The sequence below is a fragment of the Eretmochelys imbricata genome, chromosome 8, assembly GCF_965152235.1.
Source record: "Eretmochelys imbricata isolate rEreImb1 chromosome 8, rEreImb1.hap1, whole genome shotgun sequence".
Taxonomy (NCBI): Eukaryota; Metazoa; Chordata; order Testudines; family Cheloniidae; genus Eretmochelys; species Eretmochelys imbricata.
This window is the reverse complement of record NC_135579.1, coordinates 97928994-97953344: the sequence shown is the minus strand read 5'-3', so window position 1 is coordinate 97953344 and position 24351 is coordinate 97928994. Positions and strand designations below refer to the sequence as shown.

The following is a 24351-nucleotide window of genomic DNA, read 5'->3' as shown; positions in this document are numbered from 1 at the left end:
TCCCCACTCGGCCCCCCCGCTACTGCTTGGTGCATCCCTCCACTCATCCCCCTCCCCAATGAGGACCCCTGCCCACCACTCCCCATGTCCCTCCTCTCCCCCACCCCCCATGAGGCCCTCACCACTCGCGCTCTCTGCGTCCCTCCTTTCCTCCACCCCACCTCTCCCCCGAGACCTCCGCCACTCACGTTCTCCACATCCCTCTGCATCCCTCCTCTCCTCCATCCAGTGGGAAGGTGAGGAGGGATGTGGCGAGCGGCGGGCCGGGGGGGTTCTCGCAGGGGAGGGGAGCGGAGCGGAGGACGCAGGGGGCGGGGGGGTCTCCTGGGGGATGAGGGGGAGGAGAGGAGGGATGTGGTGTGTGGCGGGGCCCTCCAGATATAAGGGGTAGAGTGAAGGAGAAGAGGGACACATCAGACAGCGGCACGTGCCTTGTGGAAGGGAGGGGAATAGGCGGAGCACAAAGGGGCCACCATGGCCCAGGCATCTGGCAGCAGCGGCTGCGCCAGGGAAGGCTTAGCCTCCCCAGCCTACTGTACCCATGGCCCATGGCTACAATAGTACAGTAACCCTGAAAATTATTTGGGAAACCAGTGACTAAAGATGCCTACAATGAGGAAGGCACAGATTAAGAAGCCTGGTAATTGTTCTGCTAGCCTTATAACTGCTTCATGCTTTAGCCATATAGTTAATTCAGATACAGTCCAAATCATATCGCATGTTCTGCTCATGACCTCCGATCCTATTAAGAGTGAAATCTTCTCCATTAATAAACCTGTCCATATGCACTATGGGGTAGCATTAAGCACGTCACCCTTACTTTAAGACTGGTAGCACAGAGATGTATCACAAGAAGGTATTTCTAGTTTAATGAAAGATACCGCAATTCACATCTGCACTAATATATGAAAAGGTCGCTACACACAAATTGTGATTAATGGAAAGAAGGCCACTGGCTTGATGGAAAGAGCGTGATGGTTATGCAGAAGAATTAGGTTTTGGCAGAATCTTTAGATTTGTCTGCCAAGGGGCTAGCATTACAGAAATGATTTTTAGTTGCTGGAGGGTGGCTCGGGAGAGTGGGTGAGGTTTATGTGACTACTGAGTGATGTCATGGTTTGGGAGGTGGTTCTTGAGGTGCACGTGGAGGCAAAAACGATGTGTGACTGCCTGATGGGGGAGGGGGGTTTCAGCCATATCAAGAATAAAATGGTGGCTAAAACCAAACAAGTTGGGGGAAAGCAAAGTATTAAAGACAAACTACTATACTGTAGCTTTTAGCTTCCAGCCCACATTGGGAGATGCCAAAGAGGAACATTCTAGAGGCAGCCTGGCTGACTCAGCCAGAATTCCTCCAGGGCACTGGAAAGCAAATGCTTGAGTAAGGATTGTTAACAACTTTTTACAGGGTGCAGCCCAACCCCTGGTGCTGACTCAGTTCCAGCAAAAAAAAGCCTAGCCCCCATACCCCTCTTTTCTTGTCCACCACCACCTCCTCCTCACAGTTCATGGCAGAGGCCAGTGACTCAGGCTCCTCAGAGGTATCCGTGGTGCGGATGTGTGTGGTGATGGGGTCTCTTGAGGATGCGATGCAGGTCTTTGAAAAACCAGCAGGTCAGTGGCTTCGCACCAGATATATTGCTGGCCTCCTTGGCCTTCTGGTATGCCTGCCACAGCTCCTTGGCTTTCATGCGACACTGCTGATAGCCCTTATCATACCCCTTTCTCCTGCATCCCCTGAGCAATCTGCTCATAGATGTCAACATTTGTACAGCTCTGTTCGGATCTGTGCCTGTACAACCTCTTCTCCCAGCAGACCCAGGAGATGCAGTATCTCCTATCTACTCCAGGCAGGAGCACGTCTGGAGCATGTAGCCAGCATGGTCAGCTGGGCACTTGCACTCAACAATGGAGATCTGCCAGGTATGTTTGCCAAGCTGGGCGATCAGGAAAAAGAATTTCAAAAATTCACAGGGGTTTAAAGGGGAGGGAGGTCTTTCAGTCTTCATGACCTTTGGGAAGTGGAGTTCACAATGGTGACCAGAATGGTCAGTGTGGGGCATTGTGGGACACATATGCAGTGGTATGATTCTACAGATGACCTAAGGAGATCTGAAGTGTGGGCGTACAACTCCAGAATGAAATTCTCTAAATATCGGTAGTTGGGATTAGTTGCCCAAGATGCCCATTAGACGTTTGGAGCTGTGAGTGGTCACCTGAGAATGCAAAAGTGAAACTATTAACGGGAGGAACTGTCTATTAGCTCAAGGTTCCACACGTTTCCAGTGATATGATTCATACTTCTGCTTCTGAGTTTAACACAAGTAATTAAGTAAGGAGTTCCTCATTATTTAGGCATAAATCAGCCGTAGTTTCTAATCAAAATTGTGTTTAACGTGCCTTGATGGAAATGATTCTTTAGTGTTTGAAGGTTGGACAACATACGGTTATACAGATGGGAAAGTGATGTATAGCTTCTAGTAATACATGTGCTTTCTGCATAATTATAATGACCTTGAGATCTCATAAACACTCATTATTAAAGAGAACTGTTATTCAACAGAAACGTGAATTGAACTTGATTCTGACAGCTAATACCAAAACTATCATATTTCCACTGCCAGATAATTTCAGAACAAGTTTTGATGTGCTTTAATGGTGATCATTTAGGGAAACTGTAAAAGCCACATACATGTCTCGATCCGACTTCAGCAAGGTCACTAAAAGCCCTGCAAATCATTCTAGATTCCTTAAATCTTTGGGCTGCCTTTTTGCAAACTGACAAACCCTTTCAACTATATGACCCATAAGCAGTAAGAAAAGAAAAAGGAGTGATTACAATAAGCTGTTTTAGAGATTCTTTGGGCTTGCTCTCTCTGAAGAGGGAAAAGACCTAGCCCTATTGTCAAGCTATATTTTCCGAGTGAAAGCTGTTCTAACATTAAGCTGGGTATACATTCTAGTACCAGATTATATTTCAGCCATTTATATAGAAGACAGAAATAAAATCAGCATTTTCTCAATGTCAGTTTCAACTTGCAAGCCCAAAGACAGATACTATTTTTGAGCTTAAAATGTGATTGACCAATGCCTTTATATTTTTCATTGCAAAAGCCGAACTATTTCCAAAGTTTATAATTAAAGAGCCAGATGTAAATCGGTGTAGCTCTACTGAAGTCAATGAAGCTACACCAATTTATACCTGTTGAAGATGTGGCCCAGAAACTAGTGTTAGAGTTAAACCCTCCCATTCCCCAACAACACTAATTTATTACTCCCCCATTCCCCTCCACCGTACACTGAATACAGTTTTAAGTCAGAATTTAAAAAGAATTCTCCATACAGCTGAGCACCATCTTACCTGGGCTCTTTGCTGAGGATGTGGCAGCACTGGACAATTAGTCGGTCAGTGCCTTGGGTTTTCAAAGCTTGCTCTCAGCCACTTTGCAAATAAAAGGCCTTGAACTGGTCACTGAGGAGCTGTAAATGAAGGAGCTGTTTGGGCTCCTGATGCCAATGTTCACAAGTCTCCATTCACTCGAGCCTCACCAAACCCTATGTTGTGGTGTATAAATAGTGTTGGGATTTTTTAGAAGGGATATAACCTTGTATGCTTTAGGGCATAAACCAAGCAATCTGAGAGGGGTTAGGGAGAAACTGAGCAGATTATTCCACAGCTGTCCACCAAGAGGTTTTTTAACCTTCCTCTGAAGCATCTAGCACTTGCTGCTTTCAGTCAAGTTATTGGACTAGACAGACCCTTGGCAGACCACCACCCCCAACAGTTCCGGGTCTCATGGGACTCTCCCATTTTGACCCACAAACCCCCCTGTCCCAGCTGAAGCTGCTCCTGTCTCACAGAGCTGGCTGGGTTTGGCTCCCCACCCTGGAAGTTGCCACCTGACCGCGACGCACGTGCTCACCCAGCACTGTTCAGGTTTGGCCTGACCCTCAGCCCCATGCACTAGGGACCAGGTTGCAACCCCTGGATTAGAGGGCCAAGTCCAGACAGCCCCATGGGACAAGAGCCGCAGAAGTTGCCGCTATGGGTTGAGTGTGAGGTGGGCTCGCTCTGCAACTCCCTCCCACACACTGAGGCCTTTCCCAGGGCACCCCTCCCACACACACACACAAAGGCATCCCATCCCTCTCCCCTAGGGCAGGACCTGGCATGGGTTGATGACCCGGCACCCCATCCATCCCCAGCAGTGACCGGATATTGTATAGGTTCCCTTTTGACTGCACTTTCCAATTGAAAATCAGACACCTGGCAACCCTAACACTGGGCCATCTCAGTATGATCAGCATATTTTTAGGAGCAATAAAATAGCTCCAACAGGAGCAGGTAATATACATTTGTCTCCTCTGTGCTGTTGCCTCCTCCTGAATATAAGTTTGTTTGCCACAAGTTGTTGTCACCTTCCCTGGTTGTGAAAAAACATTTTCAAAGGAACACAAAAGAAGAGATTGTCCAATCTCTAACTCTGCTCACTGCAACACATGCATTCCTTGTACATAAGGCCTATTAAAGGCTAAAGATATTTTTTGTGAGAGCCCCTTGTGAAAGTATTGAAAGTTATACTCTACTCTGTTACACTTTCAGGACTCTTCCCTTCCCAGCTAAGCTAAGGTGCTTCAAAATGCCATGAAGCATATATTGAAAGGTTCAGTATTATTTTTCCCCCATTAATACTGGATTTGGGTCTTAGGCAACTTTAACCACATGCACACTCAGTACAGCAATGATAATGGTTCACTAAGGTTGCAGTGAGTGTAATGGAACTGAACCAGGCACCACAGCTGAAAATTGGTAAGACCAATTAACCTTTTCCATAGAGTTCATAAAGGTTAATTGGAAAACCTCAGCTAAAGTTTTCAAAACCTATGTCACAGAGGAACCCAAGTTCCATTTTCAAAAGTGATTAGGCTCTTAAATGCCTAAAACACATTTGAAAATGGGATTAGGTGCTTTTGAAAATTTTACCCCTATTCTTTAGATTTTACCCAGGTTATAACAACATTTGGCTGTGTCAAACTGGCCTATAAAAGCAGCATTTAACTGGGTTGTATTGGCTTTATAGGGAAGGACCTCAATAACCCATAAGTGTCATGTATTAATGTATATATTTCTTTGCTGTGAACAAGAGCTTTAAAAATATACTACTGGAAATAAAATCTTTTACAAAAATTAAAAAAAAAAAAACCCTAAAGGGACTAGCTAGTGGAGTTGTGCAACTTTTCCTCAAGCGCAATTACACAGTGAAACATTTCTTCTGAATTTCAAATGAATGATGAAGAACTTAGTAATACAAAGCAATTGCAGGGGGGGTAAAGAAATTACTCCCAACCCACATGAAACAGTCAACAGGCATTGGTGAAGAGCTAACTGGCTTAACAAAAATTAAAAAGAGGGATAACAATAATTTGTTCCATACCAGTCCTGCACTGCATTGAACGACTCTTCACTGGTGATATCATACATCAGGATGAACCCCATCGCGCCTCGATAATAGGCTGTAGTGATAGTCCTATATCTCTCTTGTCCAGCAGTATCCTAAATACAAAATAAAAGTAGTTAGGCTTTGTGGCCCGGGTCTCAGAAATAAGAACTACAAGTTAGGGTGCTACACCCATATTTAGGCAACTAAATTAGTTGAAAATGCTGAGTACCCAACAGCTCCCACTGCAGTAATTGATTTCTGTTTATATTTTAGTATTAATTATGTTTCTGCATTAACTAGGTTCTGATAGTTGTGTTTTGACACGTGTCCTGTTAAAAAAATAAGGGAAAATGTCAACCCTTTAATTGCTGTTCCCTGCCACACGCTCTGTGCAGCAGCAGAATGTGGCAGAGTTCATTGAATGTCAACACTTCAAGCAGATGGAAACGGGACAGCAGTCAAGGGCTATTCTGTGTAAAGAGCGTATACAAATTTAGCACTGATGAGAGAGTGAAATCTTCGGTTTAGCCACAAAGTGGATGCTGCAAGTGCCTCTTATGAAAGTGCTGTTTAAAACTGTACTATGTGAAAACACACTAGGAAACCTTTAGTGCAGAGGTTCTCAAACTGTGGTCCACGAGTTCCACCCAGGTGGTCTGCAGATAGTTCCCTCTAAGGTGCGCACCTGGGCAGCTGCACGCGAGAGAATGAAGGGCCACCCACCTAATTAGTGGAGCCGCGCAGGCGTGGCTCCACTAATTAGGTGCCTGGACCCTGGAGAAGATGCACATGTAAGGTGAGGTGGTGGCCTTGGGGGGAATTGGGGGCAGTGGGGTGAGAAGACGGGGTGGGGAGAATTTGGGATGTGCAGGGTTGCGGTGGCCAGAGAAAGAGGTGACTTTCCCCAGCTCGAGTGCTGTGGCTTCCGGGGAGAGACCCCACTCCTTCCCAGCCCCAGCTCAGGGGCTGCCGCAGCAGGGGAGAGAGGACACATCCATCGCATTAGAAAGGTAAGACTACTGGTATTAAAATATGAGTTGTGTGCTTTTATTTGTAGAACAAAAAAAGTTAATTATTACTACTTTTTTTTATATAGCGCTTTTATCCAAAGTGCTTTACAATAGTTAGCTAACGGTACAAACAACATTTGGAAAGATCATTAAGTGGTCTGCCGAGACCCTCAGCACCCCAACCCTCTGCCCCAGCCTGGAGCCCCTCCCGCACCCTGAACCCCTCATTTCTAGCCCCAGCCTGGAGCCTAGGGCAAGACCCGAGCGTCTGCGCCCCTCTGCGGGGCTGTGTGTGGCCCGTGACTGATTTTTTTCTGTGGGTCAGTGGCCCGGATAGAAAAAAGGTTCCCACGCCTGGTCTAACAGCTACTTTCTTTGTCTCTTCAGATGCAGTGAATGCAATGGGTAGGGAGGGGTGTGTGTCTTGGAGTGACTGTCCCTCCTTTTTATAGTTTCAGTCCCCCTCTTGAAAAACATTTCAAGAGAACAGGGAGACAAAGAGATGATGTAGAAGGATATTCCCTGCTTTTTTTTTCACCTGTTTGAACTTCCTTTGTTTGCCCTCCCTGCATAATGACTCTGCTTACTGCTTCAATGCAAATTAAGGCAAAACACACATTCCTTCTTTTGTTTAGGATAAACCTGACTTCTGCCTGGGTAGGGCTGTGGGGTTTGGAACATGTGTTAACAGCATACAGGATAATCTTGTAACTTCACACAGAATGTTGCTACACATATTTTACCAGGACAATACTGATCAGGAAATTATGAGTTTCCAAATGATACCTTACAATGCATGCTTTGTACAAAGATTATTAAAATAGTATGTAGGGCATGAATACAGGGGCATATACTGTCATGGTAATATCTAAGGTGCAATGGACCTGGGGTAAGTGACTGGTCCTTTGGAACTGGGAGTAACCTGAATATTGCTGTCACTCTTGGTGTAAGGGACCATCTATCACAAAAATAAACTTACCTGGGTGATAAGATAGAAATGGCCCACCTTGATTATCATACACATTGTAAGGAGAGTGATCACTTTAGATAAGCTATTACCAATAGGAGAGTGGGTTTGTTGGGGGGGGGGGGGGGGGAACCTGGATTTGTGCTGGAAATGGCCCGCCTTGATTATCATACACATTGTAAGGAGAGTGATCACTTTACATAAGCTATTACCAGCAGGAGAGTGGGGTGGGGGGAGAGAAAACCTTTTGTAGTGATAAACACCCATTTTTTCACGATTTGTGTGTATAAAAACAAACATCTTCTGTATTTTCCACAGCATGCATCCGATGAAGTGAGCTGTAGCTCACGAAAGCTTATGCTCAAATAAACTAGTTAGTCTCTAAGGTGCCACAAGTACTCCTTTTCTTTTTGTGAATACAGACTAACACGGCTGTTGCTCTGAAACCTGTCAAGATAGACCAGGGTACCCAAGGAGACTGTCTGTTACTTGATGTTAAGGCTGTTACAGTGCCTAACAAATTTACACTTGATAATTCACTGGTGAAATCTAAACACAGAACTCACAGCCAGTTTGGGGTTTGTGCCCTGTTTCCTAAAAGCCTGCCCTGAAGTTGGTACTCATACTCTTGAGTCACTGCAGGCAGCCATACCATCTGATGCCTATTAGGTGAGTGTAACAACTTTTACTCACCACTGAGGTGGCCTAGATTTAACTGAGCGCCTTGAGCTGAAAAGGTCTATAATTACCAACCTACTAAACATTCCATCCCTTCAGATGAAGCAGGTATAGTACTCAAGTAAATAAAATATCTTCCATTTGGGAGGTATTATCTATGATTTGCACAAATGTATTTCATCCATCTTTCAGCAAACAGATGCTCCGAAATAGCTGTAGGGAGACAAGAGCCTTATCTTCAAAGCACACACTCAGTGTAATATATTGATTGCTGCAGTTACTCTTATGGATAAGCAGTTCTTAAGTGAATGGTGGTACAGTACTCAGCCTCCACACTCTAACTTTTAAAAAAGGCCTTTTATGCCACTGGTTTAAAACATGATTAGCAAAGTTTCCTTCCCTTAGTCATGGAGAAAAATGTCTAAGGATATGTCTACACTGCAATAAAAGACCCACAACATGGCCACAGATGACGCAGGTCAGCTGACTTGGGCTCCCAGGACTCGGACTGCAGGGCCTCAAAGCTGCAGTGCAGATGTTTGGGCTCAGGAAGGAGCCTGAGCTCCAACAGTCCACAAGGAGGGAGGGTCTCAGAGCCCAGGCTCCAGCCTGAGCCTGAATGTCTACACTGCAATTTTTATCCCCGCAGCCCAAGCCTTGCAAGCCCAAGTCAGCTGACCTGGGCTCCGAAACTCAGTGCCACGGGTCTTTTAGTGAAATGTAGATGTACCCTAAAAGGGCTTTATCAACCCTGCAACTTCAGCAGAAAAATTCAGAGACTGGTTGAAAGAGTCTTTGCAGAATATAGTTTAAGGCAAATAAATCCCTCTGTACAGAACTCCTTCAGAGATGTAGGACCTGATTCTAATCTCACTAGCACTGATTTGAATCAGGAAGAGCTCCACTGAGTTCAATGGAGTTACACCAGTATATAACTGTTATAAGTGAGATCAGAATCAGACCTGACATTTTTGAAGTCCCACTTCCCATAATTTCAATATACACAACCGTGGTGCTTGCATCTGCTCAGGAAGGGCTAAGATGCTGGCTGCCTAGCACGCAAGTCTTACTGTGAAAGGGTAAACAAAAACCATTAACCACTGGTATTCTTCACCAGGGTGTTACAGGGTGTTCTCTGGAGGAGGAAGGCTCATTTAAACAAGTTCCTTGCAGCTTCCCGATAGGGTTTGGCGTTCCCCCACGGAGCCATGCAGTCCATGAGAATATCTACAGTCCTAGCCCAGAAATAGCTCCTCAGTGGAGAAAGCTACACCAGAGGATCCTTCTCTCCCCCTAAGGGTAAGTCTACACTGCATGCTTCTTTCAGTGGTGTGTACAGTACATACACAGGTGACACGTCTCACTCCCTCCAGACTGAGGTTTTAAGGCTGCACAGTTCCCTGCCTAACGCTGTGATGTCCCCAGCAAGCCAGTCTGCCGAAAAAGGCCAGTCCCTGTGCTTTGCTTTCTCTCCAAGGGCTATGAACAGTGTATTGCCAGCAGTTACAACTTGCCAGACTCCTCTTCCTAAGCCGGTATGTTTATCCTTAAGGTAAAAGCATTACAGAGAAAACAATAGAAGTCCCTATACGCATGCTAAAAGCTTACCAGGAGTCACCCACTCGTTTTATGAGGCCCTAGTAGGCCAAAGTCTTTCCACCTCTTCTGCAAGGGTTGGGGCCCCCCCTTGGACAGGAGGTCCTGTCCATTTACTGGATCAGAAAGAAGGTCCTGTGTTAGTTAAAGCTCATCCTTTTAGACCAAAAGCCCTTTCTTTGTCTCCTAGTCACCACTCCAGGGGGCAGTTCCTCTCTAGAGTTGTTCAGTCTCAGCCCCAGTCTACACTTAAAAATTATATATCAACCCAGCTATGTCACTCAGGGCTGTAAAAAATACAGCGTGCTGTAGTTAGGTCAAACTAACCAACCCCTAGCATAGATGCAGGTAGGTCGACAGACGGAAGAATTCTTCTGTCGACCTAGTTACCACCTCCCAGAGAGCTACATTAACTACATGGATGGAAAAACCCTTCTGTCGATGTGAGAAGTACCTACACTACGGCGCTGTGGCTGTAGGATAGACATGGCCTCAGTGACTCACCTTAACCATCCCCCGCTGGTAACCCTCCCCCATGGAGTAGAACACAATCATATATAAACCATTCATAAATCTAATACAATGGCCCCCAAGATACTGCATGCAGTGCAGTATCTATCATAATTGGATTTCTTTATTCTGCATTTGTAGCAATTCCCCGCCGCACCCTAAAACACAGCAAGCCCATATATGTAACTAAGCACCTAAGTTTATTGTTTGGGAGAGTCTTCTAATGAAGGGACAAAATAATGAATACTGATTGCTTTTTTGAGTTGCCTGCAAGACCTTTAGATGGAATATAACTAAGCAGATTAAAAGACAAGGGAAGCAAGTACATGAGGTACAGGCAGAGATCAGCACAAACAATGTCGTAGCGCTAATTAACAGCCTGGGAAGAACAGCCTGAGCCTTCAGTGTCCAGAAGTCTGTTTGGCTGTCCCTGACTAGGAATCAGATAGCTTTTTATAACTAGGCAAAGAAGTGTCTTAGCAAGGCACATTAATGCTAATAACTAACATGTCTGGGTTCTCTTGCAATAACACATGAACCTTCCCTTGACATTCAACTAAGTTTGCTATATGCAAAAGAACAAACAAAAAATCCTGTTACATGGGACCTTCGAACAAAAATGTGAAGGCTCTTACAATACCTGGGCCATCAAAAGTTGAGCATGAGTCACGGGGAAAGACCCATGACCCAAACGCGTTTGCATGGAGTTCTTGTGACAGATGCCCAACTACTCACATGATCCAATTCTTAACTATTCACGATAACATTAGCATATCCAGAATTTTTTAAACCTGCATTAACAGAAATAGAAAGCCAAGGACAACATTTAAAAGGGTCATCATGCTTAAAGTTTTAGGCCCCAATTTCATGCTTTTTTATTCAGGTTTGAAAGTGAGAATTCTCATTGATTTTCTTCTTTTGACAACTATTTCTGACCACAAAGAATTTAAAAGAAAAGTGCAATTTCTCATCTGTATCAGGCTCAATCTAATCTAAGCACACACATCACTTTTGTCCTAGAGCATGTGACAAACAGCTTAGTAAAAAAAAAAAAATTAAAAGAAGGATCAGACATCTATATGAATAAAAGATTGATCAGCAGTTCAACTGCTTGGATACAATCACAAATGTTTACATTTCCAGTCCACTAACCCACTGATTTCTCTTCATTTGGATCCCTCACAATGATGCACTTCTGCCTTGAGTCAATAATATAAAATATATTTTTAGAACAAAAATGCTAGTTCTTCCCTCCTCTGGGTTTTCCAGCACATTCTGTCTACTCTGTGTCTGTCTTCGACTGTAAGAGATTTGGGGCAGGGACTGACTGTGTCTTAGCACAAAGCACACTGTTGGTGCTTAACACACAACAACGACAGTCATCACTGCATCAGGACATCAGCTGATCTCCAGCTAGGGTGAAGAGATTTCTGCCCTCCCCCACCCAACTGGATAGCATCACATAGTGAGATTTATAATATGGCTTTTTACACCTTCCTTTCAATGTTGTTGTTGTTGGAGACAGGATAAGGGATTGTATGGCCCAGCGATGTCACGAGTGACAAGTTATCTGACATCTAAGCATCTGGTGTGAAACATCTGACTCCTTGAAATCATAGTTTGATTCCCAGAAGAGTTCCCTTAGCCCCTAATCCCTTCAAGATAGGCAAACTGAGTTTGTGGAAAAGGGTGAGCCCTTTGGCGATTCCATACCGATATCCAAACAGAAACAAGTGGCTGGCTTATAGAGTCACTATTTATGGGGTTCTGGGACACTGTTTACTTGTTGTCCTTATATTCAGGCACAATGGGCCAAATTCAGACCTGCTGTAAGCAGAAGCAACTCTGTTGACATCTGTGAAATTTCATCTCCTTGTACAAAATCTGAATTTGACCCAACTATATTCACACAGACATGGTGACTTGGTCCAGCCACATTAATAGGGGGTTCTCATCCATCACAGGCTCTTTGAGGTCACATCTTGGAATGAATGTCCTCCATAAAGTTATGGAATGAGGAACCATGACAACTCCACTGCTGGAAATTTAAACTGTGTCTTGTCCCACTGTGCTGCTGAAGTTCAGGGATTGAAAATCATCACGGGCCAAGGTTTTTTTTCCTTTTCCCAGAAAAAATTATCTTTAACTGTAAATGCCAAATTTGATTATTTTTTTTTTAGGTGCGGGGGAAAAGGGCTATTGGTTGTAGCAGATCCACCGCCATTAGTCTTCCCTGCTCAGCAACTTGACACTACCACCATGGAACTATGTGCTTTTAACCTTGTTTCTTTGCTGATGCTGATTTGATCCCTGCAGACCTTCCATCTTCTTCATGAAGAGAGTAAAGTAGTTGGCTGATCTGTAGGGACTTGGTGGCTATTTATGGCAGTCCTTTGTATTGTATTGTACTGTATTTTATATACTCAAACACACACACACACACCCCTAAGAAAACAAATTTAAATTTTTAAACATATTGGAAAAAATTAACACTGAAAGGCCTTAACACACTTAAATGTACCTCTGTGCTATGGGTTTGTGTGTGTGTATATATGTAAATATACACACACACACCTATACATACACACACATTATATTTCATAGGGTTATATACAGATTTTATCAGCATGAATCTGAGATTGCTGTAATTACATAGTTCTTCCCAACAAGTATTTTGTTTGTGCAATTTATCACATGGTGGCCATTACCCTATATGTAGTATATTATCTTCTTATACATATTAGCACTTACATAGGAATTTTAACTCATTCCACCTAAATTCCCTCTGTAGCTTTAATTGGATATGATTTTTAAATTATTTTCTTTGTCTTAACTGTTATGTAGTGTTGGTGTACACGGTTAAATAGTTGCAGTGTTCCACTCTAGAAGTTTCTGCACTTCAGCATGGTGGATGATGGGATAAGATTTATATAATTTTTTTTTCTTTACAAAGGATACTATATGTTAAAGGTATCAAGAAAGGTGCTAAGCAAAAGTCACTGCTGAGACAAAAAGGAAGTTTTGAAAATATTAGGCAGTGAGAGAAGAGAGCTCAGGCTGCCCTATGAATCACTAAGAAATTAACAATAAAAGTAATAATGTTGATGAGCATTGATCCTATTGTTCCTGCTGGCATCCAAAAATAGAATTAAACAGGAGAGCAAGATGAGTCACTGGTTACTATGGAGGAGATATGACATCATGAAATGCTTGTGAAGCTTAGTTCTCTCTCATTTCACCTGCTGGCAGGAGCAAATTAACCCTGGAGTTTAGCTCTCATTAAAACATTCCAGGTCAAAAGACAGAATTAACCATGTTATTTCTCTCTCATTACCTAGTATTCCCATTGACCATGAGCCACTGGAACCTACTTGAGTGAACTCATGATATAATGAAACCCTGTTAAACTGTAATAAGCTAGTTGCAATATATGTTAAATTAGCAACTCGGAAGAAAATTATTCCATAGGAAAAAATAACTTTATTGTAAGGCCTTGTCTATGCTAGGATTTTTTCCTTCAAGTTTCCCAACTCTGGCTACCATCACTTCAGCTCCAATAGTGATAGTAAAGATGGGAGGCCTAGTGTAGACACAGTGCCAGGGACATGCCAGTGTTTCAGCCACCCTGTTTTGTAGGCCTGCTCTGTGCAGGGTTAGACCACACAACCACATGCAGCTCCATCTAGCCTAGTACTCCCAGCATTGCTACCTAGGGTGGACCTGCGCCAGTAGGACATTTTAGGAAAAAACTTCTAGTACAGACACAGCCAAAGGCTTGGTCTACGCTAGAAAATTAGGTCGGCTTAACTATCTTGCTCTGGAGTGTGAAAAATCCACCTCCCTGAGCAACATAGTTAAGCCAACCAAAGTTCCCGTGTAGACAGTGCTAAGTCAACTGAAGGATTCTTCCGTCGACCTAGCCGCTGCCTGTCAGGGAGGTGGATTACCTTTGCCGCCAGGAGAACACCTCTCATCGGCTTAGGTAGCGTCTACACTTGAAATGCTACAGTGGTGCAGCACCAGCACCGCATCCGTCCTGCTGCAGTGTTTAGAGTGCAGACAAGCCCTAAGAGGTTTTGTAAAACATAGTTAGTCAGCAGGTGGGCACAAGGCTTTAAACTCCCTTCCTCCCCTTATTGTTAACTATGTTTCCTGTAACTGATGCGTTGAATGCCCCCGGGGCAAACTTGTACTACTACAAATAATAATAAAGTCCTACGTTTATATACTGCCTTTCCTCCCAAAAGCACCTTACAAACAAAACTCATATAGGGAATAAAAAAAAGACACTGGACTCACTTCACCCCACCATTCAAATGCAGCCATTTCTGGGGTGAACAAAAGCAATTGACTAACATCACTCAGCAACTCTACACAACAATTTAGGTCAAGAAGTGAAAACCTGACACGGCAAGGCATTGTTTTTGGTCAGCAGAATGCAATTACCCAAAGTGAAATCAAATCAAGATACTGTGATTAGCACTCCTGCTTATAAGGAGTTAAAATAAATGATTTTCCTTTTCCTCACTGTTTTGAGATCACAGCAAAGGATTAGCAGCAGTTGATCTACTCAACCAGTCAAACAATACGTGGGGTTGAAATAGGGCTGCTTGCTTCACAAACATATCTGCCCCTGCTTATCACTGTATGGGTCAGGTTTCCCTTTTGTGCCATTTACAAGTCAGTGCCTGCAAAAGAGAAAAACTAGACAAAGATGTACACTGAAAAAAAGAGGATTAGGTTCACTGTGCTTATGTCTCACAGATATCTTTTATCTAGCTCAAACATCTTCATTTGTCTGCACACAAATTAAAATGCCAGTCAGTTTGATTTTTTTCTTGATACTGTTACTTGGAAGGAAAAACAAGAAATGCATGGGGGTGCAAAAATATAGGCAACTCCATAACATATCTCCTCCCAACTTCCATTTCCTTACTAGCAAATAAATACTGGAAGTTGACCGCGAATAAAACTCAACAGGTCCACTGCATTATCAGGACTATGCGCTGAGTACAAATGATGAAATCATTACTGCTACAGTATAAACATTTGTTTTATTAATAATACACTCTGAGGTTCTTGAATTAGAATAATTATAGACATGCAAAGCACTTTATACTCCTAAGTAAACCAATGTAATGGATAGAAATAGGGATCCGTTAATCCAACACTGAAGTGCAGTTACCACTGGGATGGAATATGGCAGCTGTTTAAAAGCTCAGAGCAACATTACACAGTCGAGTCGCATCTTACGCGGGGGTTAAGTTCTAAAGTCAGCGCGTAAAGTGAAAATTGCATGTAGTCAAAATTACCCTTGAAAATCCCTTAAATTGCCCATAAAGTACAGTAGACTGTACATGGTTCTGTATACTGTACAAGCCTGTACACTAATATGTATAAATGTACAATGTATTCAGTAATGTACAGTATCTAATAAAGAATACATATGCAAAATATAATTTTACAGTACTGTATTTTTAATTACAGCAGGGGAAATTACCGGGGGTCGTCAGGGCTTGATGTCAATCCAGGAGACGGAGGTGACGGAGAGCGAGTCATAGACCAAGTGGTTGGCTCTGGTTCAGTTCGAGAAGTTGATTGCGTAGGCTCATCTGCTGCTGGTTGTTTTTCCTTGAAAAACATGGTGATCGGAAACTGTCGCTGTTGTCTCTTGAGCTGCTCAAACATTTCTTGATACGGTCTCAAATCGTCCGTAATACTACGTGTGATTTTGAGGCTTCGTTCCATAGAGGGATCGTATTCAGAAATTAAATCATTCAAGTGTTTCGCTGCTTGGAACACTTCAGCAAATTTATGAAGATTCCAACTTGCTGGCTCTTCCTGTTCATCATCATCATCATCTTTGTCTTCTGTAGACGATTTTATCAGTTCCTCTAACTCTTCGTTAGTCAGTGTTTCTCTATGGCTCTCAGTTAATTCTTCAATTTCTTCCTCAAGGATGTCGACGAAGCTATCGCCACCCACTTGCCTGGTCACCTGAACAATGCGTTTCACTTCTTTGTCAATGGTCGGGAAACCCTTAAAATCATTCACACATTCTTTCCATAGGTTTTGCCAACATGCATTGACTGTTTCAGGCTTGATTGCATCCATTGCCTGTTTAATATAAGTGATGCAATCAGCAATGTTGAAGGACTTCCAACACTCCATCACATTAAGATTGGGATCAGCATCCATAGTGCTACGTATCCATGAGAACGTAAGCCTCATGGACGTGGCCTTGAAACAGCGAATCACGACTTGGTCGAGAGGTTGGAGGATGGAGGTGATATTGGTGAGCGGGGAAAGATAACTTCAACGTTGTTATGCGCAAACTGGAGTGCCTCAGAGTGGCCAGGAGCACTCTCTATGATCAACAATACTTTAAAGTCAAGTCCTTTCTCTTCGAGGTACCGCTTGACCTCCGGAACGAAACACTTGTGGAACCAATCCAGAAATAATGCTGCCGTCACCCAAGTCTTTTTATTTGATTGCCAGAACACGGGCAGGAGATTTTTGTTCTTGCCTTTTAGGGCACGGGGATTTGCAGCCCTGTAGAGCAAGCTCGGCTTTATTAAACGCCCAGCCGCATTGCCACAAAACAATGCAGTCACATGGTCTTTAGCTGCTTTGAAGCCAGGGGCTTGTCTTTTTGATTTTGAAATGTAAGTGCGGTTGGGCATTTTTTTTCCAGAAGAGCCCAGTCTTGTCAGCATTAAAAACTTGTTCTGGAAGATAGCCCTTTTCTTCTATGATTTTCTTTAATTGTTCGGGGTAGGCTTTTGCTGCCTCTTCATTGGCAGATGCAGCTTCACCAGTAGTCTGCACGTTTTTGAGGTTGAAGCGGTTCCTAAAACTGTTAAGTCAACCTTGGCTGGCTTTGAATTCCTTTTCATCAGAAGGCTGTCCCTCTTCGGCGGGAGGTTTGAACAGTGCATAGAGGCTAAGAGCCTTTTTTCGCAACGTGTTGCGATCTATAGGCACACGTTTATGGTTCATGTCTTCCAGCCATAAGTTTAATGCCTTTTCAATCTTCACTAAAGTCTTATCACACACCTGGCTCGTCACCTTAACAGTTACTGGAGCACTTGATGCCACAGCTTGACAAATTTCTCTCTCTCTAATCTTGATGGCATGGATGCAAGATTCGTTGCTGCCATATTTATGTGCCACGTTGGAGACCAACATACCATCTCTCAATAAGTCCAACACAGCCAGTTTTTCTCCAGCATTGGAACAGATCGCTGTTTCTTTTAAAGCTAAGAGAACAACTCTGTAAGATCAGAATGGAAGATAATCTTACAGGCAGTCAGATTCAAAACACAGAGAATCCCTCTAGGCAAAACCTTAAGTTACAAAAAGACACCAAAAACAGGAATACACATATCCTCCAGCACTGCAAATTTCACAAGCCAAAACAAAGAAAACCTAACACATTTCCTAGCTAGATTACTTACTAACTTTACAGGAGTTGGAGGGCTTGCATCCTTGATCTGTTCCTGGCAAAGGTATCCCACAGACAGACAAAAGCCTTTTTCCCTCTCCAGATTTGAAAGTATCTTGTTCCCTCATTGGTCATTTTGGGTCAGGTGCCAGCCAGGTTACCTGAGCTTCTTAACCCTTTACAGGTAAAAGGACTTTGCCTCTGGCCAGGAGGGATTTTATAGCACTGTATACAGAAAGGTGGTTACCCTTCCCTTTATATTTATGACAGACACCCTCCTCTGTTTCTGTTTAATTGGTTCTGCTTTCTCCAGGGGGATTCGGTGAGTGACTGTGGTGGTATTCCCAAAATCGGTGTCTTCTCTGGAGAACAAAGACATCCTTAAGTTTTTCCAATAACTTGACCAGTTGCTGTACCCGTTCTTCAGTCAGGTCCTCCTGGTCAATCTGTACTGGAACTTCCTATTGCTGATTACCACTGGTTGAGCCTGGAGATGTCATACCCTCAACCTTGTGGATGTATAATACCTGATTTCACTGAACACAACCTTTCCCATTGGGACTACTGTAGCTGGCAAGTAGACCTCAGCAGTGTGAACCGCTGGGTGAAGTAGGATGGTCCGTTCACCACTATTTAACACTCTTAGTGGAATCTGTCCATCCTTACTTCGGGGCAAAGTATTGGCCACATATACTCCATTGGGCAAATCTGTTTTATGGGACCCTTTCATTAGAACAGAGCCCTATTCCAGCTTTGACAAGGCACAACGCTGTCCTTCCAACAGTCTCTCACTAAGTGGCGGAATGATAACAGGCTTCTTGCTAGCCCCCTGCAGAAATCCCACTCTGCCCTCCTCATTTGCCTGATTTATTTGACATGCGATCCTGGCTTGGACCAGGGCCATCATTGCCTTCCCATCCTGAGTGAAGGCAAACCATATAAAGAGAGTCATTAGTCCAGTTAGCGCTTTGAGGATGTTCATGCCAACAATGCTGGGGATCAGTCTCTCCCCTGGGCTTGTGGTAATTGCATCCTTGATGACAAACATACTTTTGTTTGGAAAAGCCTGTCCCAACAGCATTACTGGCACATCAAGGCATCCAAGCATTGGGATTCTTAGTCCATTAGCTTCAGTTAACCTTACAAAATCCACATTCTTCATCGGTGTATACAATCCCAATAGTGCAACTGAAATGAGCCTCGCTCATGGTGGTAACCTCTGAATCTGTGTCCAATAAACAAAGGGTAGGCACTCTGCCTGTCTCAATTCCACAACCGGACAGGTGCCAAACACTCTCTCCTTAAATTCTCTGTCAGAGTCATTTCCAGTAAACTTTCTTGCCCAGCAGCAGCCATTTAATCCCCCATGGTAGTCAGGCTGTTTTAGTTGGAGGAGTCTTGGTTGGAGCCTCCCCTTGAGAACCCTTGTTCTCCAAAGCTGTATGCCCTAGCTCTTCACAGAAAAAAAAGATGTACCTTCCCTGTTCATCCATGCAAGAAGTCCACCATTCACTTTGGTCTTTTGACATGGGAGCTCCCTCCCTCACACTCACTGCCCCACTGCTCTGTGCTGTTATGAGTTGGAATAACTCCTCCTGTCGTGTGGCCAGTAGTCAAATAGCCTCTCTCAGACTGTCCAGTCTTAGATCCCTCTGGCCACTCTCAGATGTGGAGGAGTGAACCAGGGCTCTAGCATGATTTTGGCTATGATATATTGTTTGACTAACTCAACCTGAACCTCTGCTGGAACTTACAAGATCCTCAGGGCAGCTTTGGCAGCAGCTAACCACTCTTCCTGTTTGACAACAGCCGGTTTGATGGGATGTCTGGTGAAATCAGGGATCAGGTGATCGCAGGGTATATACAATACAGCTGGCTATGTTGACTGCTTCTCAATAATGGTTCTGACCAGATACAGGGCATCTCTCTGCTTTTCTAGGGTCTGTTGCAAGAACCTGGCCTGCTCCTGCTCGCTCAGTTTATTCTGGAGCTCTTTTAACTGCTCACGTACCTCTTCCATGGTCTTCACTCAAGTGCCACCATTCCTTATTGAGACTGAGCAACTAGCCAAGACTTACAAGTCTCTACAGACTAAGGGAGGGTCTAGTCCATTCCTATTTGTGATGCCAAAATGTAGCAAGGTTAGGGGCAGAGGTATTTTAAAATGGGACTTCCCCCCCCCACTAACTTATCTCGGTGGGACAAGAAAGCAACCTGTCTCTCACCATCCCCAGAGTTACCCAGAAGAACACGCTGGGCATGGTTCCTTGCCTGTGGGAATGGGAGGGACACTAATAACGCCAGGTGACATCCTTCTCCTGATCTACCTAGCAAGGCTACGATGCAAGTAGGGCCTTGCCTGCTGTGACCTCGGAACACTCTTGGATTGGGTTTAAGGCTGCAATGCAATTACCAAATACCCTCCCCCTTCAGGGACACCATAGCTGCTCATGAGACCCTGGGACTGAGCCTGAACACTGGAGACTATGGTGAAGGAAGTTCCAAATTGCCTCGCCCTCTCAACACAGTATGTCCTCTCCAGTTGCTCCGCTTACCCACATCAGGTCCATCTGAGAGGTGGAGTGCTCCCACCCAATTACCAGATAGATTCCCAATCATTCATATACCCCTAACTGGGGTAATAGCTTTATCTTGAACTAGACTGTTAAAAAGGGCACACACAGAAAATACCAAATCAAACAAAACAGGTTTATTTTTCTCAGGAACAGCCTAAAAATGGGAGAAAATGTATTAGCAGGTTTCAAAATATACTAAGCAGTTGAAAGGTTTTAAAATACACTAAACTATTTATTCTGTATATATACACACATACATATACACAAAAAACACTTTAAACAATAACAGTCTGTTGGTGGTGAACCTTGGCTTTTCAGACTGAGTGGCAGAAGAGGTGTGTGGTGAGGACAATGCATCACCCACTAGGTTATGATGTCACTCAGAGTTCCATACAAATTAACGCAGCAATGTCCATATCCCGCTTTTTTCTTGTTTTGTGCAAGCCCCAAATCTTCCCCTACAACAGAGACCCAGGTTCAAAAGATCACTAGATGATGTTCCCCAGTAGGCTTGTGTGAGTGAAGACCCACTTCTCAAGAGAGTGAATGCACGGGCTGAGTACTTACCAGAGGGAGAAGTGCTCAACTCCCCCACCCTACCCCATAGTTAAGGGTCAACTGCAAAGGAGAATACAAGAGAAAAGAAAAGAAAAACCTGTCCTCATCTGACCTCAGGACTCCCCTGCTTGCTGCAAGGGGGCCACCTTTGTCCAGTGCTGAGCACCGCTCATGCAGGTCTATGCCTCAGGACTGGACAAGCCTTCAAAGAACCAGCTGCAGTTACCCCACAGGACTGGCTGCCTTCTCCCTGGACTCAGGGGTTGCCAGGAACTCTCCAGGCCAGTACTAGTTACGGCTCCCTGCCTGGCTGGTCTCGAGGCAGCATGTGGGGGAGTGGTTACTGGTAAGGTTGACAACCCTCCAGGATTGTCCTGGAGTCTCCAGGAATTAAAGATGAATCTTTAATTAAAAATTATGTCATCTGACAAAACCTCCCAGAATACAACCAGCCAAAGCTGGCAACCCTAGTTACTGGGCTCCCACAGATTGGATCACTCCTGGCTGCTCCACTCACTCTCCTTAGCTGGGGTCTCTGTGACTGTCTCACGGTCCTTTACAGCCTGTCTCTGACTCCCCAGGACACCTCTACAGGCCTCCCCACCCCATCTCTGGTGCTGCTGTTCTCTTCCCTCCGCTGGGTCTGACACCTCTTGACGGAAGGTTTTCTGCTTTGTGTATTGACAGTCACCCCACACACCGGCTCTCTCACACTAGTTGCTATGGCTTTAGGCAGCTCCCCTCCAGCCTCTCACCCTGCTCTTCTGCTCCTGTCTTTTGGCCACAACTCCTCACTCCACCTGGGGCTGCTCTCGCTGTCTCTTTTGCCCCCAGTGCACATGGAGACCGGGACTTGAGCTGGTGCTCCCTGACTGGTCAATTAGACTGACTTGGGGTGCTAGCTACTTCCCACTGGCTCTGGTCTTGGAGGTCTCTGATTGGCCAGAGGCCCTGTCTGTCCCAGCATGCTGACTCCTCCTTGACCCCTCCCCTCTCTCTTGGCAAGGGGAAAGGGCCAAACAAACAAACTCACAAAGTTTTAGTAAGGGGCCAACTGTCCTCTTACATAAAGCTGAGCCAAATTTTAAGCACAAATAGTTTTTTTCCCAAAAATGCAGATTCAGGGCAACTGAAACAGTTCACAAATTTGAGCTGATTTTGCTGAATCGTTTCAGTTTTTAAAAAGGGGAAAAAATCAGAAATGTAAAAAAAATGTTTTGACCTTTCACGTTGGAATGTTTCATTTTTGGACTGTCCCTAAATTTTATATTAAAAAAAAAAATCAAAAACACAGAAGGAACAAAATGTTTTCTTTGACTGGAAACAATTTTCTACATTTTTGTTTCACTAAGAAATTCAAAAAATGTCATTTCTAGCTAGAGGAGAATTCCCTTGGTGGCCTGCACCAACTGGAGGCAGCTCATAATGCATCCCCAAGAATTAATTCACAGTTCCTTTAAATGTGCTATTGTCATTAGGAGCTAAGCAGTGTTACCAACTCTTGTGATTTTTATCACAATATTTGGTGTTTTTCTTGAAATTCCAACTCCTGGACCCACTTTAATATGACAGCATTTCCTCTTTCATTTAAAAAAAAAGTACCGTATATACTCATTCATTAACCCGTTCATTTATAAGCCGACCCCCGAAGATGGATAGGTAAAAATAGTAAAAACTGTATGACCCTTTCAAAAGCTGACCCTATATTTCAGGGGTTGGCAAACTTTGGCTCCCAGCCCATCAGGGTAAGCCGCTGGCGGATCGAGACATTTTGTTTACCTGGAGCCCCTCAGCTCCCAGTGGCCACAGTTTGCCGTTCCCAGCCACTTCCCGCAGCTCCCTTTGGCTGGGAACGGCGAACCACGGCCACAGGGAATTGAGGGGCTCCATTCCTGCAGACGTTCCAGGTAAACAAAATGACAATGTATTAGATATTCAATTCAATGATTTCATAGAGTTTAAAATCATCAAATTTTGGTGTAGACCTGTTTATAAGCTGACCCCTGCTCTTTGATGTGTCACTTTTTTACCAAATATATTCGGCTTACAAACGTGTATGTACAGTAGTAAGTTTCTAGCCCTCATGGCTGTGGAGAAAAGCCTGAAAACATGACTCAAATGCACCCGAAAGGCTCAATAACCAGAAGGCAGATAAAAAGACTCCAAATTAATTTACAGTATTTAAATCTCATAAAATTTTGGGGCTTGACGCATGATCTTTCATGTTTGGGGCTGGAGATACTAATTCCATACCAAATTTAATTTTTATAAAAAAGAAAAAAACAGACCACTCAGGCAAAATATAACACCCCCCCCCCTCCCACACACACACACACCTGATAGATTACTTAAGAATTTAACTGGTGAAAAAAAATTATTTATTTACATTCAGATCCCAAACACAACCAAATGGAATTTTCTCAAACTTTCAGAATAAATCCTTGTCTCAGCTAAGAATAAACAGGCAACATTTCAGCCAAAAGCACCACGATTTTCCTGTAGTTATAAGCACCTTAAAATAGAGGCTTAGAATCAAAGTGCTTTGTCAACTACAGTGTTGCTAGTGCAATGATATTCAGTAATAGCATAAGACAAATAAAAAAAGATAATCTGCTGTTATTTACTGAGATATTTTCTATTTTAACTATAGGATCCAGATGTTAAACCATGAAATATATTATGCTGTAATTCCAGCTGGTGCTTTTATACTCCTGAGACAGTCCAATAACAGTTCTGAGTTTACTTTTAGGTTTTTGTGCGATTATATTGCCTATGAGCTTTTTGGGTTGGGAATCTGTCCTTTTGCATGCTATTTTAGGTTCATTCAGCTTTGAGCTGAAGCAATTTCTCTCTTTCTTTCCTATTTAAAAAAGGGTTGAACAAATCCTTTCCAACACTTATATGCAGGCCTTTTCACTTTTTGAAAAGCACTATTTTCCTATGCACACATTTTCTTTAGAAAATTAGATCCATGCCTTTGAGCCAGCAGGTACTGGCATGAGCCCTGACCTCGATGCAAGCAGCTCTGAGCTTGCTCTTAGAATCAGGATTGAAAAAAAGTTTCCCTCTCAGTTCAACTGCATATTCATTACCCTGGAAATGTGCCCTGAATGCTCTTATTTTAAACTGGCATATTGGGGGCAAGAGTGGGGACAAAAGTGAAGAGACAAATTCTGCTCCTGCTATCTTCAGCTACATAAGATTTTGACCTAACAAAACCAGTACAGTTCCACTGCCAAAGGGGTGGTCAGCAAAGCCTATTCTGGATAGAGCTTTGCCTCATGAGTGATCTTTGTGCCCCAGGAGTGGCCTTCAGGGATACAGCTGATTATGGGGGAGGAGAATAGATCTAGGGAGAGGGAAAGAGATCTACTGGAACTGTGACTTCATAGGTCTCCAGTCATTCTCTCCAGGAGGCCAGCACATTGACTGTGAGCAATAGCATCCTGAGGCTGCAATACCAACCACGGAGCTGCTGCTCGGAGGCCAACAGGAGAGGATTCCCCCCCTCAGTGCCCTTGTGGGCATCAGCCACATACTCTCACCCGTTCACCTGTGCTCCAGTGGCATG

The 24351-nt window shown here is 43.9% G+C and overlaps 1 protein-coding gene across 1 annotated transcript in view; it reads right to left on the bottom strand.

The window, feature by feature from the left end:
* The window catches only part of RAB3B (RAB3B, member RAS oncogene family), a 105548-nt gene that overhangs the window by 27485 nt on the left and 53712 nt on the right, over positions 1–24351 (bottom strand). Inside the window, exon 2 of the mRNA XM_077825060.1 lies at positions 5436–5554. Within this exon, the coding sequence (XP_077681186.1) occupies positions 5436–5554 (119 nt within the window). The remainder of the gene's footprint in view (positions 1–5435; positions 5555–24351) is intronic.